We start from the raw sequence: 18,979 nt of genomic DNA, 5'->3' as shown, positions 1-18,979 counted from the left end.
CACCAGATTAATTTGAATAATTGTAAGAAATCACCTAAGGTTATGATTGAAGGCAGTGATAGTGAAGATGTACAGGAAAGGAGATTCGAGAGCTATTTGAAAAATGGAATTGAAAGGATTCGAGTGATTGGGTTTTGGGGAAGGCTAATATGATGGGGAGGAGAAACAACCCAGATGATGTTCAGGTTCCTGGTAGAGTTGCAGGGAATACCAGTTTCTGTTTTCCCAAGTAGCCAAAACCTCCCCTGGCTAACGTAGGTAAAAATGACAATGTTATTGAAGTGATATTGGGGGACTCGCAGAATCCTCAAAAGTCCAGACCAGGCTTGATACTTCATAGAAACCAGAGTCCGAGAAGTTAGGAAGCAGAAACCATAGCAATGGCCTACTAGCGGGGATCCTGGCAAGCACATTGCTGCTGTGATGAGTGACTTTCAATCATTTCTACTGTCCTGGTGTCACTTATACAAGATTTAAAGTTCAGAGAGAGGACATATGATTAGCAAAGTTTGGATCATATGTCCAAGCTCTGATTGTTCAGGATGGGGAAGAATTCGACTCCTTTATCCTCTGTGTAAGGAGCCAGTTACCTGGAATTACCACCCCATTAAGACTGCATGCAATGGAGAAAACATTCCCCAAGAACACTGTGGTACTCATGGGAAGGGAGACTGGATCAGAAGAAGCCAAAATGTGATAAATGCTGTCTTCATTAGGTGATAACGAGATATTGATGCAGGAAGAGGGACATTCAGGAGGAGGAACACGTTTTGTGGGTGAGAAGGGAGTGAAGAGCAAGTGAGACCAGGTGTAGACGTGTTGAGTTTGATTGTATTTTGGCTATCTACACAAACTCTAAAACTTAGTGGCTAAAACTTATATTTTATGATCATTTCTCGTGGTTGCATGGGTTGAATTGGCTCAGCTTAATGATTCTCATTTGGGGTCTCACATGCAATTGCAATCCGATGGCTGCTGGAGCTAGAATCCTGTGAAGGCTTGACATGGCTGGCTCTCAAAGATAAAATAGCCATGGCTGGCTATTGTACTTTTGTGTCTAGCACCTCAACAAAGATGAATAGAAAGAGATTTCTCTCTGTGTCTCTGTCTGGTGTGCGCTCTCTCTTTGTATGTGTATGAGTATTCCTTGTTCTCTGCAGCCCCTAGACATGTCTACCTTGGGCTTTTTTTTTTTTTTTTCTTTTTTTTTTTCTGATACTGGGTGTCGCTGTGTCTCCCAGGCTAGAGTGCAGTAGCACAATCTAGGCTCACTGCAACCTCTGCCTCCTGGGTTCAAGCAATTCTCCTGCCTTAGCCTCCTGAGTACCTGGAATTACAGCCACGTCACCATGCCCAACTAATTTTTGTATTTTTAGTAGAGATGGGGTTTCACCATGTTGGCCAGGGAGGTCTTGAACTCCTAACCTCGTGATCCACCTGCCTTGACCTCCCAAAGTGGTGGGATTACAGGCGTGAGCCACTGTACCTGGCCCCTTGGGCTTCTTTATACCATGGTGGTCTCACATGCTGGTCAGGTTCTCCCAGAATAAGCTTTCCAAAGACCAAGGTGAAAGCACCAATATTTCTTAAAACCCGGTCTCCAAAACTTTAACATCATTTCTTCTACATTCTAAAGGCTATATAGGCCCAGGCCAGATTTATTGTAGAGGCAGACAATACAAGGGCAAGAATACCAGGAGGCATGATTCATTAGGTAGACAGGCATCTTTGGAGACCAGCTATCGTAATAAGACTTTGTGATATAATTTTCTACTTAAAAATACCCACCTCCAGCCAGGCCTGGTGGCTCATGCCTGTAATGCCAGCATTTTGGGAGGCTGAGGAGGATGGATCACCTGAGGTCAGGAATTCAAGACCAGTCTGGGCAACATGGTGAAACTCCATCTCTACCAAAAATACAAAAATTAGCTGGGCATGGTGGTGCATGCCTGTAATCCCAGCTACTCCAGAGGCGGAGGCAGGAGAATTGCTTGAACCCAGGAGGCGGAGGTTGCAGTGAGCTGAGATTGTGCCACTGCACTCTAGCCTGGGCGACAGAGTTGAGACGTCATCTCAAAAAAAAGTATAACAAAACCAAACCCACCTCCAACATATCGTAATGGGAAGTTACTAACCTAATAGGTTAGTGGATTTCCATGGCTGGAAAACATTAGGAATCAGTGAATTCCTTTAATTGGGTGAAAATTTATCCCCCTTGTAACTTCTATCCAGTGGCTTTACTTCTTCCCTCTGGGGGATAAGAGGGTGAGTCTAATTACTCTTACAATGTAGCATTGTGGTTGAAAGGTCAAAATCTGCAGTCAGGTGGACCTGGGTTTAAATCCTGAAATTTTACCTAATTGTTAGTGAAGTTCAGAGTTCCTTGTGTTCTTTTCCTCCATTGGGTTCTATTAAGAGGTGGGTTGGAGAACATCACTTTAGATTATTACTTCCTCCTGCAGGGTATATTTTCTCTCCTCACCACTCCCACTGCAACATAATGGAAGACAATTACAGGCATAATCACCAGCCCTGGAGGAATGTGGAACATTTTGCCTAGTGCCTTGTGCTGAACTGTCAAACCCATTCCTTTTCTGCCTAACATTAGCTGGGATACACTGGTCAGAAGAGTAACACTTCTTACCTATCTGATCCTGGTTTGTAGAAAATAGAACCTGAGGCCTAGGTATTTGTGTTGATGCTTTATTTATTTATTCTTTGGTGGTCATGGGAGTGGATAGAGGAGGGGGAAGGGTATAGTCCTAGGAATGCAAGAGTGAGGCACAGACAGAAGGAAGTATGGAAGGAAAGGCAGGAGAGCAAGTACAAGACGGTGCATAGCGGAAAAGCCAGAACCCCACAACAAAGCACAGCTGGCTTTGTGAGGCATCTCCTGACAAGCTGACAGAAATCACTGTGTCTCAGAAAAGACCATCCTTGCAAGTGCTCTTACTTACATTGTTTCATTTTTCTTTTCATCACACCTCTGGGAAAACAGACAGGAATGTATGGTAAAGATTTAAAAGAATGAGGCATTTAGAGACTTGCAGAAGCACTCAGGGAGATACTAATAAAAGAAAGGCTTGAATTTTGTTCTTTATGGAGGATTAGGAAGGAAAGACTTTCCCTAAATTCTGTCTCTCATTGGCCAGATTGTACCCTAAAGGTTAGCTTCCTTGAACCTCCCTATTTTGATTTCCATTCTTGCCCTCTTGGCTGCTGCTGGGAATGCCAGAGATTCCAGGAGTCCGGGTGGTCTGGTGGTTACGCAGGTGTAGTGGTCTCTGTGCATCAGTGGGTACTGATGCAGTGGGTACTGCATCAGCGCCTAATTATGCAGCTGTGTGTCTGGAATTGGTAGGTTCTTGGTCTCACTGACTTAAAGAATGAAGCCACGGACTCTCATGGTGGGTGTTACAGTTCTTAAAGATGGTGTGTCTACAGTTTGTTCCTTCAGACTTTCAGATATGTCTGGAGCTTCTTCCTTCTGGTGGGTTTGTGGTCTGGCTGTCAGAAGTGAAGTTGCAGACCTTCACAGTGAGTGCTACAGCTCTTAAAGGCAGCATGGACCCAAAGATTGAGCAGCAGCAAGATATATTGAAAAGAGCAAAGCTTCCACAGTGTGGAAGGGGACCCAAGTGGGTTGCAACTGGCTGGCTGGGGCAGCCTCCTTTTATTCCCTTATCTGACCACACCTACATCCTGCTGATTGGTCCATTTTACAGAGAGCTGATTGGTCCATTTTACAGAGAGCTGATTGGTCCATTTTGCCAGAGTGCTGATTGGTGCATTTACAATCCTTGAGCTAGACACAGAGTCACAGAGTGCTAGTTAGCTAGATACAGAGTACCAATTGGTATATTTAGGAACCTTGAGCCAGACACAGAGTACTGATTGGTGTATTTACAAACCCTGAGCTAGACACAGAGTGCTGATTGGTGCATTTACAATCCTCGAGCTAGACAGAGTCACAGAGTGCTAGTCCTCCAAGTCTCCACTAGGTTAGCTAGATACAGACTACCAATTGCTGTATTCATAAACCCTGAGCTAGACACAGAGTGCTGATTGGTGCATTTACAATCCTCGAGCTAGACAGAGTCACAGAGTGCTAGTCCTCCAAGTCTCCACTAGGTTAGTTAGATACAGACTACCGATTGCTGTATTCATAAACCCTGAGCTAGACACAGAGTGCTGATTGGTGTATTTACAAACCCTGAGCTAGACACAGAGTGCTGATTGGTGCACAGACAATCCTCTGGCTAGATATAAAAGTTCTCCAAGTCCCCATCCATTTCAGGAGCCCAGCTGGCTTCACCCAGTGGATCCTGCACAGGGGCTGCAGGTGGAGCTGCCCGCCACTCCCAAGCCACGCCTGCATTCCTCAGCCCTTGGGCTGGCTGTGGATGGGACCCGGCACCAGGGAGCAGGGGGCACGCTGGTCGGGGAGGCTCAAGCGGCAGGGGAGCCCACCACAGGGGGAGGAGCTCAGACACAGCAGGCTGCAGGTCCTGAGCCCTGCCCTGCAGTGAGGCAGCTAAGGCCCAGGGACAATTCAAGTGTGGCACCAGCGGGGGCACTGTTGGGGGACCCGGCCCAACCTCCGCAGCTGCTGGCTCGGGTGCTAAGCCCCTCACTGCCCTGGGCTCAGTGTGCTGGGCCGCCGAGCCGCGCCTGCGTTGGCGCCCCCTCCCGGGAACTCTCACTAGTCCGGTTCCCGCCTGCACCTCTCCCTCCACACCTGGCAGCAAGCAGAGGGAGGCAGCTTGGGCCTCAGCCAGCCTGGAGAGGGGCTCCCACGTGCTGTGGCGGGCTGAAGGGCTCCTCAAGAGCCGCCAGAGTGGTTGCCGAGGCTGAGGAGGCGCTGAGAGTGAGGGCTGCTAGCATGTTGCCACCTCTCAGCTGGACTAAATGGATTTAGTGGCACTTATTTGGGTGTAGGGGCTCTCCACTCTGTGGCAGGGGCAAGGATGGTGTGATGGCAAGGCTTTAATGATCTCTTGATTGACAAGGAAGCTCCCAGGGCTGGGAGTAGGGGAGCAGGTGGGGTGGTCAATAACCTATAGGTGGCACATTATCACACAAGGATGTCATGTGGATTAAATGAGATAAAACACATGGAGAACTTAGTATAGTGCTTACCACAAAGACCATCCTCAATAAATGTGAGCTATTTTTGTTATTCCATATGATCATACATGTCCTCTTTGAATTTAAGACAGATACCATGCTCTCTGAACATTGCTTTACTTCTAGGAAGGGAAAAAGGTTGGATTCTAAAATCCTTGCTTTTGTCTTCGACTTCAGGGAAAGCTGGGATGGTTAAAGGCAATTTTTGCCCACTGTGGTGATGGTACCAGAATCAGCCATATCACTTACAATTAGCAAATCCTTTTCCATTTTGAATGGAAGCTGTGGGTGACTCTAGCAAGGGTTACTATTATGATTCAATGTCTATTATGAAAGCAGAGCCAGGCAGACACCATTTGAGACCTGTAGAAGATATGGGCATGGATTTGAATGGCAGCTTATTTAAATAGCACTTACTACTATTACTGGCACATTGCAGTTGCTCTACACACTTGGGTTCATCTTTTACTGTTTGTTTTTTTAAAAAAATAATTTAGAAAGAAGTTGGGGCAGACTGATTATTCTCTTGCATAAGTAGTGTGTGTGCATGTGTGAGTGCATGTGAATAATTTTATTCTGTACAAAATTTTTCCATTTATTGTCTTTTTTATAGTTATTTACTAGTTACTTTGTATATAAGAGTTATTGACAATAATTTTTAATATTTCTTGAACGCTTATTATTTTCCAGGCACAATTAAAGCATTTAAAACATATTTATCTTGGCCTGGCGTGGGGCTCAGCACGTTGGGAGGCCGAGGTGGGTGGATCACAAGGTCAGGAGATCGATACCATCTTGGTCAACATGGTGAAACCCCGTCTCTACTAAAATACAAAAAATTAGCCGGGCATGGTGGCGCATGCCTGTAATCCCCGCTACTTGGGAGGCTGAGGCAGGGGAATCGCTTGAACCTGGGAGGCGGAGGCGGCAGTGAGCCAAGATCGTGCCACTGCACTCAAGCCTGTTGACAGAATAAGACTCCATTTCAAAACAAAACAAAACAAAACAAAAAAAACCATATTTATCTCATTGAAACCTCATAATAATTCTGTGCGGAAGGTAATACCCGGATGTTAAAATCAAGGCACAGAAGAACAAGGCCACATAGGTAGTGCGTGAGCCAGCTAGGATCAGAACCTGGGTGGTTTGGCCCCACAGCCTCCTCTCTTAGCCTCTCTACTGCCACTCCTGATAGTGTTAGACTGACTTGGAAATAATTCTCATTTCTGAATTTTAGAGGGGCAGATTGAGAAGGATTGACTCATCACTTTTCAGTTTATCTGAGAATATCACATTGGTCAGGCTATGGCCCATTGATTCCCTTGATAATGATAGCATTTATAAAAGGCCATGGAAGAGCTTTGGGACATATTTAATGGATATTGTCAGCAGAGAGTGAGGATAGTGGGTATAAGATCAAAGGGCCTCTTATTTCTCCCAGGCAGTTTTTCTCAAGATGTAAGCCCTAATGCTCTATGGAATCTGTTGTATGCAATAAATTAAACTTTCTCTTAGGCATCTAAAATGATATTATGAAAGTATTATCCTTGGGAGGATTGAGGAAATAATTGCTAAGATAATTTTTGATATCCTGTCATTCAGATGGAGATCTTCAGTTGGCAAAAGGATACCTGGAGATCCATCCATTTTCATTTTCCTGGGATCATTTTAAAGCTTCAGCAACACCAATTAGACAAAAAACAAACTCTTGTTTCAAATATTTTCACCAAGTGTTTCCAGGAATTAACATAATTTTTTTTTAAAATCACCATGAATAAACTCTCCTAGCAGTCTTATTAATTTTTTATTGCTTTTCTGCAAAATTATTGCAGAAAATTATTGCTTTTCTGCAAAATTTCTTTATCCTAGCAACAATTTTTGACTTGAAGTTGTTAAGTTTTATATGTTGTTAGAAATTCAGGTTAGTACACAATGATTAGTACATAACTTGAAAGTGTATATATTTGACCAATGACATGGAGACAAGTCACTCTAAATTAGAAAGAAAAGAGGAATTGTATTTTTTCCACCAACACAGAACTCCAGGGGTCATAAAATAACATACCATAATCAGAAAGACTTAAAATGTTAATTATCAGGTACTTCTTACCAGAGATAGTTTTGAAAATAAAGCTGTAAAAGGTTTGTGCCTAATTATGTAGCTGGACTAAATGGATTTGGTGACACTTATGCAATTGTAATCACAGTTCATATTATTTTCAAATTCATGCAAGAAGGTTTTTCTCCGTTTAAATATTTGGGATTATGATCTTACTCATTAAATATGTTAAAGGTTGATTAGAATTGTTGACTGATTTAATCAGCGAAGCAAACCCTTTTTATAAAAATAGAAGACTTGTGAATGATTATTTTTAAAAAGTCTTCAGTAACATTTTTAATATTTTGTTTTTACAAAAATATATACTTATACAATTTGGAATATAGAGGGAAAAATGTAAGGAAGAAAATGGGAATCACTCCAGAATCTCACCACCTAGAGAAAATCTTTTAACCGTTTGATTTTTGACAGCAAGAGTGAAATTTATTCTAATTGTCTTAGTTTGGGTTCTCCCAGAAGCAGACCCTGAGCTAAGGATTTCAGTACAAGTGATTTATTAAGGTAGTGCCCCCAGGAGAAACCAGTGAGGGTATGGGGGATGCCAGATGGAGAAGGGGAAGAAACTGAGCAGAGGTACAATTTTAGGTGAAAGGTCAGACATGCCATGATCCCACCATGGGCTCTGAAGCATACATTCTACCCTAGAGAATATCTCTAGGGTAGAATTCTTTATCTTTTGAGGTAAAGAATATCCCATTCATTGGCTTTGGGTCATACCTGTTGGAATTGTAGAACTTGCATGTAACTCTCTGCGTGGCCAAAATCGCTCCAGTGCCCAAGGGCAGTGCTCTAAGAGTGACAGAGGTGAACCAGTTGCAGCAAAGCATTGACAAACCTAGAGGTGCACACATAGAACTGACAAAAGGATTCAACAGTGTTAGTCACTCTTATTTATGCCGGGAGGCAGCAGATCATCAATAAATATATTAAATATTGAAGGATAGACTTAGAGGCAATAATGGTAAGTAATTCAGCATTGTGATTTCCTCTACATTTAATTGCTGATAGTAAGGTTACTAACTTCCATTGATTGATAATAACTGGTTTGTTTCCCTGTTGTAGAAAGTAAGGCACATCGGGTAGGGACACTTGCCTTAGGACTGGAGATAATTTTTGAGGTTAGATGCCACCCATTATGGTCTGGAATGAGGAATAAAAATGAAATGCAGTTGCAAAGTGGGGCAGAGAGTGAATAGCAGGATCAATTCTCAGGTCTTAGGGACAATTCTAAGACAGGAGAAAATTAAGAGTTACCTTGGGAAACATTGGGAATAAAGATAAAAGGAGAAGAAAAGACAAGACTAAGAATTCCAGAGACTGGACTGTCTGGACTGGAAATTCTGAGAAAGAGGAAGCCATGGTGCAAATATTCCAAAAGATGAGCAGTTGGAAATTTATATTTGACATATACAATTGTGTTACTGTTCCAATTTAAGAATGCGTATTTCTGATATAGTGGGAGTCCTTGCCAAACCAGAGAAATGTGGAACCACTGGGATGACAGTCTCTTGAAGATGTAAAACTCACTCTCTCCTGCATCCTTCTTGACTGTACACCTTCATCCTATTCTTCCACCTATGTTGGGAACTACCTTTTGGCCTTAAATGAGACACCTCCTCTTGAGCTTGCTTCTTGGTTGACTTCAGCATCCCCTTAAAAATGGGAGAGAAAAAGTAAATGTTTTAGATAAAATAAGGGACTCTCACCATTTAAAAAAATAGTAATTAATGGAATAATTTTTTAAAAATTGGCATCAGCCGGGCGCGGTGGCTCAAGCCTGTAATCCCAGCACTTTGGGAGGCCGAGACGGGTGGATCACGAGGTCAGGAGATCGAGACCATCCTGGCTAACACGGTGAAACCCCGTCTCTACTAAAAATACAAAAAACTAGCCGGGCGAGGTGGCGGGTGCCTGTAGTCCCAGCTACTCGGGAGGCTGAGGCAGGAGAATGGCGTAAACCCAGGAGGCGGAGCTTGCAGTGAGCTGAGATCCGGCCACTGCACTCCAGCCTGGGCGACAGAGCCAGACTCCGTCTCAAAAAAAAAAAAAAGAAATTGGCATCAAACTTAATACAGATGCTAGTAATGTCAACCAAAAGGACCTTGGATGAAGTAAAGTCATAAAGATTCACCTTCTGAATATGACACACGTTATTGTAAGTGATTTTATATCTAGGGAAAATCTAGTGCTCAGCTAACTGATCCTCTTTCAGTTCCTTCCTGCCCACATGCCTTGGCTCTTTACTGTTCTCTTTGCCAGGAAAGTCCCTTTTTCCTTTATTCCACTAATCAAGTTCCCCCAAATGTGGCATCTTCATAATTTCTCCCAACATGAGCAGAATTAATTATTATTCTATGACACATTATAATACTTTTATTAGAGCATATTTTTTAGACTTACTTTTCTGTATGTGTTATGGTTTCTAGTTTATGAGGCTTTATTCCCCCTTCCATCCAAACTGAGAACTCATTAAGAGCAAGGAAGATATGCTCTCTATCATTGGATTCACAATGCCTGTTATCCAGGGGCGTGCCAGAGCTCACATAAGCTCAATTATACATAACTTCCCAACGTTGCTCTGAGTGATACCATGTTAGTAGCTCAAAATCAGCCATCACTGGAGTATTTACATCATAGAAATTAAGCAATGTTATAAATTAGGCCTCACCTGCCCAAGAGTTGATTGTTAAACTTTTATCAGTGTATCACTGTTGGAATCCTTCTGCTCCATAGAAGATACTTCAAAACTGTTGAATTTGAGGCTTTTAGGATATAGAAAGGGACATTTACCTTATATTCCAGGGGCCTCATTAATTTAATTTGTGGCATTATCATTTTTAGTGGAATCCCTGGGAGTATTAATTATTGTATGTTGTTATCACTGCAGGCTATTAACAAAGAACATTATAAGTTTGTTCCATTGACTAAAAATGTGAACATCTTTTTCTTTCCCTAATATTTGGCTTCCAGGGTGGAGTTTTAGTAAAAATTACAGAAATGTGTCCTCCTTTGAACTGCTCAGAAAAGGATCACTATTCTTCCCGAGAATCAGTGCTGCCGTGTCTGTAGAGGTAAGTGGGCTTGGTGTGGGCCATGCTTGGGGTGAGGCTGGGGCTGGCCTTGGGGGTCATGAGAGTTTAATGAATAGTGTGATGATAATAACATGGGTCCAATAACATGGCTTCTTAAAAAGGTGCACATCCTATTTACCTCTCTCAGTCATAGTCTCCTCAATTGTAAAATGAGTATAATAATAGTATCTACTTTATTATATGCTGTGAAGATTAAGTGGGATAATGCATAAGCACCTACCATCATGCCTAGCATGTGACACATGTTCAATAAATGATAGTTCCTATAATAATGCTAATGATAGTTCTTATAATAATAATCATTATCATCATTATTACATTTTTCTCATGAGTGAGATTGGGAAACATTCTTTTCCGCTCCGTCTGTTGGGCCAGTTCCCATACTCTGGTAGAGAATGATGTGTGGTGAATCCTTACTTATAGGTTAGATTTTTATGCAACATTTTTACTGCCTGCAAGGAAAAATGCATCAGATAAATAACACTTGGTTGCTAATTAATTATTGGGCAAAAATGGTTTTGCTTCATCTTCCTGGAATTTCCTTCATCCCTAAATTTATTTAAATTTTTATTTATTATTATTAGTAGTTTAGAGATAGAGTCTCGCTGTCACTCAGGCTGGAGTGCAGTGGTACGATCATAGCTCACTGTAACCTTGAACTCCTGGGCCCAAGCAGTCCTCCTGCCTCAGCCTCCTGAGTAGCTGGGACTGCAGGCATGCACCATCACACCCAACTATTTATTTATTTATTTATTTATTTTTAGAGACTAGGTCTTGCTATGTTGCCCATGCTGCCCTTGAACTCCTGGCCTCAATCAATTCTCCTGTCGTGGCCTCCCAAGGTGTAGGGAGTACAGGCATGAGCCACCATGCCCAGCCTATTTTTATTTTTCAATTGCTGTATAATAATTGTGCATATTTTGGGTGTACATGTGACCTTTTGATACATATATACAATGTGTAATAATCAAATCAGGGCAATTGAGATATTCATCACCTCAAAATTGATCTTTACTTTGTGTTGGGATCTTTTCTTTGTGTTACCATTCTTCTATTTTGAAAAAGAGAATAGTTAATAGTTAAGTATAATACCTGACTGTACTATTCAATAAATTCCTTTTATCTAACTGTATTTTTGTACCCATTAACCAAATTCTTTTCATATTCCTTCCCCTGCCCTTTCCCTTCATGGCCTCTTAAACTGATTCTTATGTCTTAAAACCCAGCTCAAGTATCACTTCCTCTCCACAGCTTCTCACCCAAGCAGAATTAGATGAATTAGGAGAACCTAGGATTTGTTCAAAATCTTTTAAAAAATCCAGCTAAACTCATAGGTATTATTTTAAAACTATACCTACCATAAATACTTCAGATTCTCAAATACCCAGTAAGTGGTATTCTTTTAATTTGAGCTTTGAAGCTTCCAGAGTTAAGGAGTTCCCAGCAGCATAGCAGTTTAGCTCAGGTAACCTCATATTTTGCTTTTTTTTTCTATCTTTACTGTAGCAGAGGGGTGGCAAAACTTCTTTATAAAGGGTTACAAAGTAAATATTTCTGGCTTTGCCGATAAGAGGTTTCTGTTACAACTAACAGAAGAAAGTTAGCAAGAAAGCAACACAGACCATAGGTATACGAATGGGTGTGACCATGTTCCAATGAAACTTTATTTACAAAAACAGGTGGCAGCCTGTAATTGTTGACCCCTCCCTTAGCACCTTCTGGTATATGGAAATGTTGTATATTTCACCATTGCATGTTTTCAGCTTAGGCTTTCTGTGCTTGATCATGAGATCTCTGGGCTTTGGTAAAATTCTTAGGAAAATTTAGTATGTTGATAGCCAGAAATGGCCCCTAGAATTAGTGATAGGCTGACTATGACATCAGAATATCTTCCTGGAATCTGCTTTCATGGTTATAAGCTTATCTGCAGCTGGTATGCTTTAGAAATACCAAAAGATTGAGTGGAATTTTCAGAGTGATGCATTTATTGGTAACCAATAGAATGGTTAGGTAGGTCTTATAATTTAATGCAAAATCCATCACTTGCTATTTGTTGGGGTGCCAAGTGAGACTCAGTTTATGTAAATCCTTTCTGATTTATAGTTTCATTAGAGCAGAATCATTGATTAGGCCACAGAAATTCAGGCCGGATTTCATTACCCTGACCCAATTTGCAATAGAACAGGTGCCACTTCTTCTGTTAGCACTTGTCTGCAATGTGTCCATTACCAATGAAGATTCTGAGAGATGTGACATCTCATTGACAAGAAGCTGACGTGCAGGGTTCCCACTGCTAGCAAGTAGTGGTGTTTACCAAACCTGACTCAGCTTTGAGGGAAGAGTGGGAGACAGGAGGAAGACCTCATAGATTTGATCTTAGGCAGGGCCCATCTATGAAATCAAGGGCTTTCTTTTTCATACCCAGTTTCTTCTCAGCCAGGAAACAGTCAGCTCTTTTATTTGGAAGCTAATGGTTTTCTTCAGAGGTGTTTGTGTGTGAGAAAGTTATTTTATGCTCTTTGCTCTACATTTGGACAGGAACTAGAGCATGTCTTCAGAAAAGACCTGGTGGGAGGGTCTTTTCGCAGGAGGTAGGTGAATTAACCATTTGGATTTCTTCCGTACTACTCCTATCTCAGAATCAGACTCTAAAGTAAAGGAGGCGGCATTGCTGACTGAGGCCCTTTTCAGAAACATCTACTGTCATGACCTTCCTTCTTGCTGATCCGTAGCAGAGAGAATCCCAGAACATCCAGCCCACTTGTCCACATGCTAGGGCCTGCTCTGCCCATCAGGCAATCAGGAAATGAAAGACATATTTATCCGGATAGTGAGATGTCTCTTTATCATGAAACCCTACAATTTAAATGACGGTTAACAAAGAACAATGCAGATGAGTTCAAAAGTCTGTCATCTTGAACTAAGCCCCCCCGTGAATTTTGCACCATATCTCTTAATTCCATCTTTAAAAGTAACATAATCGTCTCTCACAATTTTGTGAGAAATACTTTTGCTCTTTATCTTCTGTTTGATTTTTGCCTTTTCCTCTGCATTTCTGAGTGGACTCACAAGAGGAGGAGGGGGTTGGACAGTTACTGTTCTGACAAGACCTGGAAAGCCCAGTGGACTTCTAAAGCAAATTATTCAGTTCTTCTTGCCTCCTCCCCTTCTCCCCTTCTCTGAAACAGAAAGTAATGAAAAGGTGAGAAACACTCGATTTCTATGTAAAGTAATTTGTATCCTGCGTATGGAAAGGCAGCATCGTTTGCTTTGTGGGCTGATTGTCCACAGACTGGCTGGCAGCATCGTTTGCAGAGAGGTGGGACCGAGATGAGCTGAGGCGCATATTTTAGGGAATGAGCTCTGTGGTATGCTATAGCTGTACTGCTTCTGCCACCCTGATGTTACTGATTACAAAAGCCAAAGTGGCTGTGGCCTTTCAATACCTGCACCGAAGGCCTTTCAATTAGCATATTTATCATCTCTCTCTGACCATCCGGTCATTAGTCTGAGGGAAATTACCCGATGACAGTATCATTCCTCAGAAGTCTAAGTCAAAACCTTTCTCATGCCTGCCTGGAGAATTTGAAGTTTTCCAAGGTTTATTTTCTTTAGGACTCTGATGAGCCACCTTACCTGGGGAGGCTTAGACCGGGAATTTGAGACAACTGCCAGAGAGTGGATTTTGCTTCTGATCTCAATTGCTTAATTATAGAATATCCATATGGCTCTCCAGTCTTTTTAAAAATAACATTTATTTTAATGATCACATTTTATGAATTGATTATTTGAATACAGGAGACAAGGTAGGGGTGAAGATATGGTCCAATCACATAGAATGTTTCTGTCATTGTCATGTTAATGAATGAATGACCTTATTTTCAGCAGTAGCTGATAGGCTTTATATATTTTACATATGAAATAAGGTTAAAACCCATTTTGCTGAGTTATAATTTATTGCCTCAAGTTATAGCTTGCTAGCTTATGAAGTTATTTTTTTTTTAACTGAGTCTTACCCAATTTTCTTATACTGGTTACCATCCTCCACCCCACCTTTTATTGAGTAATCAAGGATGAAAGATACAGGCTACATCTTTACATTTGATTTTTTTCTTTATTTGAATTAAACCTAGGACTTTAAAGTTAATAAGAACAGGTTCTGACTGACTTATGGTGTTCACTGTATCAACAAACTGGTCTCCAAGCTAGGGGCTCAGGTACCTTGTCTCTTCAAATTTTGTGTCATGTCAGATGCTGTAACTAATTCCCTTGTCCTTTAGGGAAAAATGAACATAACACAGTAAATGGGCGGTTTAATCCACAGGGCTATTGGAGCAGCTGGGACAGCCATAGGAGAAGAACTATAGAATTGCTAGGAAAGAAACATGCAAAGGGAATCAAGGTGATGGATGCTGGCAGGGAGAGGCCACTTTGCAGTTCCTCGGACTCACGGTCTCAGTCACACAACAGCACCACCCGACCAGCCTTAATCACCACTGTGCAGCTTTTCTCTGATACCTCAGGACAGTTTGTGCTGGCAACATGAAATTCATTTACCCTCCTCTTTACCTTGAGGTAATGGCTATAGCAGGAGCCTGCCCACTTGAAGTGTGAGGCCATTAGGTGGAGAAGGGGAGTGTGCACTGGAATAACATCTGGGCTCCTGCCTGGGAAGAAGTAATAAAAGCATCAATGTAGACCCAGCAGAAAAAGATTGCTCATGAATTTCTGGTGCTCTCAGTTAAAGGATGAAAAAAAAAAAAAAAAAAAAAGTCAACAATATTGACCATGCATTCGCAGGACCACTCCAGGAAAACAGACCCATCATTTGACCTGTCCCGAAATTCTTAACATACTCCTCAGGGTTTTATTCCCCTCATAATCAGCTCTAATTGTATCTTCAATGTCGCCAATGACGTTGGAGGGTTTTGCTGCATTTTTATGACTTCTAGTATTGGGAAAAAGTTCTTTCTGACATCTGTTCCAAATGCATTTATCTGTAATTTTAATTCAGGCTTCCTTGCCTTGTCATCTGGCCTGGACGGAAATTAGTTGAGATTATTTGTACTGTTTAAGATTTTATGCCCTTCGATTAAACCTTCCCGAAGAGTCTTGGCATCAAATGATTCCCCCCCGCCCCCGCACCCGGTCTTCCTCATTGTTTTGGGTGAATTTATAATTGAAATGGTTTTAGAGAGAGGATTTCAGGCAATTTGAGAAGAAAAGAGACCTGAGAAAAAGTCACTTAATGAGAGTGTAAACTAGTGCCTAAATAGAGGAACTGGCAGTTCACAGATGGACCAGTTCCTCTACATATTGATAGATGAGATCTGATCAAAATCCCAGCAACCATGGGCTAAAGTGGAATGGAAAGACAGGGCTATATGCTCAACTGTTGGGGCTGGAACAGAGGACAGTCTCAGTGAGTACATGAATTCATGGCCCTAAAAGTGGATCAAGGCCTATGAAGCTTCCAAAAGTAGGCACATTTTCCCAGAGAGGAAACCTGACACTAAGGCTAGGCTGCCTCAGACCTTAAGGAAAGACCCTTAAATGTTGACTACTATGGAAGAAACCAATTGCTTTCTAAGCTAGAACCTGTGAGAGTTGGGAGTTCAGTCTCTATTAGGCCTGTTCTGATGGCCCTACCTTCTGTCCACAAAAGCTTAAGGAATGTTCTCACTCTCAAGGGCCCAGGCTTCTCCTGTGTTATGTGTGTTGCTTGTGGAGTGCATAAAGGCATCCAGTTCTCATAAAAGACCTTTCAGCCATATCCTTCTTAACCAGTCCGCGAGTGGACCTGACTCTATGTGTCTGAGGCACATGGAATATGCTGCCCTCACTATACCATTGCTCCTTGTATGAATTTCAAGGTTGGGTAAGCAGTAGTGAATGTGAGAGGTATTGATGTTCTGAGATTTTGGAATAGAGGACTCTGGAGTGCACTTTTAGATTGTCCAGGTATATAATTTCAAAGGTAACCTGCCTGACCTGCTGGGGTATATTTTAGGGACAAGAGATTGAGGAACTATTAGTGACCCATTTATTCCTTGTTATGGAAGAAGTTACAGTAGTGAATCATAACGATGTATGTCTATCATTGGCTGTAAAACCAAGAGTTGAAGCAGAATCAGTGATGGTTCCTCGATAATTATAAACAATATAGAGTGAGATTTGGAGAGTGGCAGTGTGGGGGGCCTCAGTGTAATAGGCAGAGCTTATTTTATGCAGATTAGGCTAATGAATGTAATGACAGTAAATCATTTTGCTAGTGTTACTGGTCATTCATAGCAACAGAACTTGATACAAGACCACCACAGCATCCAAATTTTAGGCTGCTTCCAACCAGAGGAGAAAGTGTGACCCCAACATTTACATTTTCTTTCATTAATTTCTTTGTACATATCATGGGCACATGCTTCTCTAAGCATTTGGGACTCTTACTCTTTGTGCAGCCAACCTCACTCATCCTTCAAATCTCTTCTTTAAAACATTGTGTTAGGTTTCTTCTCTGCATACATTCCTGGAGCACCCTGCCCCTCTCCATCATAATATCCCCTTGTAACCCAGTGCTCAAGGTCAGTCACCCCTGCTAGAATGTAGGATGAATGAGGACATGTTTATGGTATTTTTTGCTATATTCCTATTGTCTGGTTTAATGCCTGCACATGTGCTAGGTGCTTAAAATTTGTTGTTCTTAAGAGGACAGTGGAACAGGACAGTGATTAAGTACTCCAGCCTCAGTCAGACTATGGCTCTGTACCTTCCACAAGTGCACCATCTTCCTCTAACTTCAGTTGTCACTTCTGTAAAATGGGGATAATAATTTAGCTTCATATAATTGTTATAAGATTAAATGGGGTAATGCATGTAAAACACTTAGCCAAGTGCCTAGCATATAGTATATGTTCAATAAATGTTAATTATTGCTGCTGTTACAACTGTAGCAGATTATTTGGAATTCTCCAAACTTACTCCTCCTTCTTTCTTCTTCTTCAGTTGGCATTCCATTTCTCCCACTAGGATCTGTGTCTTGCTCCTCTCAAGTTTCTACCTATTATAGTTTTTTGTTATCTTGAAGTGATTTATCCTTCTCTGAGACATTATGACATTTTTTCCTCACATCTGACTTAACAAAGATTGCCTTGATTGAGGCCATATGTGGTTTATTGCCCCTTAGGGATTGTAATTTCCCTGTGGGCAGAGAATATCTTAAACATCTTTGAAGTGTCTGCAGATAATTATGTACTGCTGCAGCCCACAGAGTAGAGGCCCCATAAATATTGAGTGAATGATTATTCACTCACTTGTGCAGAAAGGTAAGTGGGCTTGGAATGAATATTGCTTGAATAAAGGCCTCCATTAATTTAAAAAACACATTTTTGAGAAGAATGGTTAGGCATAATCAAAGTGGATTTGACTTGAAGGTCAGTTTGTCCCACCGGCCCTTCACTGTCCTTGAAATACAATTTACTCAACGCCTGGCATTGTGATTTGACATGGTACATGCTTAATAGAAACATATGCATTGGAAAATCAACACTGTTTGAAAGGTTTTGTTCCAGGCTGTCAGACTCATGTGGAAAGAAAAGGACAGTTAAAGTCTCCTGGAAAAAAAGAGAAAAGAAACACAGACAAGGAATATGTGTGATAAAGGATGCACATATGCCATTGAATCAAGCTTCCTAATGAAGGAAAATGTGACCATTTGATTTCATTATTGATCAATTCAGACATAAGAAGTGAAGTCCAGGCTCTTCCTTTCGAAGAGAGACACATGATGCCTAAAAGTACCCTTTTGGTAGGAAAAACATCAAGCACTGCTAGTTTTAATGATTATTGTAAGCCTCTCAAACCCTTACAGAAGTGTTGTCAACTGTCAGAGGTTTCAGATTTCCAGCCAGTTAGACTCTTGCTCTGATTTTTGACTGAGGCAATCACCAGTTAACAGGTCATAAGTAGTGAGGCTGGATGTAACTCATCTAGGCCTATGCATCTACTCTAATGTCCCAAGGAGTGGCTACCTCTTTCACTTTTCATCACTAGGTTTTGCTATCTGGGAGGATATATGACATAGTGAGAAGCACATGGGCTTTGGAGTTAGCCAGACCTAATTTAGAACCCTGGCATCTCCACTTACTACCTAGAGGTTTGTGAATTTGTACTTTTTATCTTGAAGTTGAGGATAACAACATTAAGTTATTTTGAACTTTAGTCATCATTGTTAAAAATACCATCATCATTATTAGTGGCTACCTTGATTGACTTCTTTAATAGGTATAAGGAACTGTTTCAAGTGCCTCACACCGATTAGCCTATTTCACTTTCTCAACAACATATTAAAAGGTATATATTATTATTCCCATGTAAAACATCTAGCGTGCCAGGCATATTATAGGTGCATGAAATTTATCATTTAATAATAATATTATTATCTTTCAGAGTAAGAATTCTCCAAATATTGTTGGTTTAAAATTTTATTTCAAAGAAAAATAGCTCTAGAATGTTATCACTGAAAGGAATTAACTTGACTTTTTCTCGTGGAGTGATTTCCATATTTTTAAGCCAGAAACTGTCATTAACATGATCAATATGGGCTGGGAGCAGTGGCTTACGCTTGTAATCCCAGCACTTTGGGAGG

General features: G+C 41.3%; 1 protein-coding gene across 1 annotated transcript in view; it reads left to right on the top strand.

Moving 5' to 3' along the window:
- The window catches only part of NELL1 (neural EGFL like 1), a 949,982-nt gene that overhangs the window by 280,413 nt on the left and 650,590 nt on the right, over nucleotides 1-18,979 (top strand). The window contains 2 exon segments of the mRNA XM_030918045.1: nucleotides 10,217-10,279; nucleotides 10,281-10,317. Coding sequence (XP_030773905.1) covers nucleotides 10,217-10,279; nucleotides 10,281-10,317 — 100 coding nt within the window.

This window comes from Rhinopithecus roxellana, chromosome 15, assembly GCF_007565055.1.
Source record: "Rhinopithecus roxellana isolate Shanxi Qingling chromosome 15, ASM756505v1, whole genome shotgun sequence".
Taxonomy (NCBI): Eukaryota; Metazoa; Chordata; class Mammalia; order Primates; family Cercopithecidae; genus Rhinopithecus; species Rhinopithecus roxellana.
The sequence above is the reverse complement of the archived record's forward strand: the minus strand, read 5'-3'. Positions and strand labels throughout refer to the sequence as shown.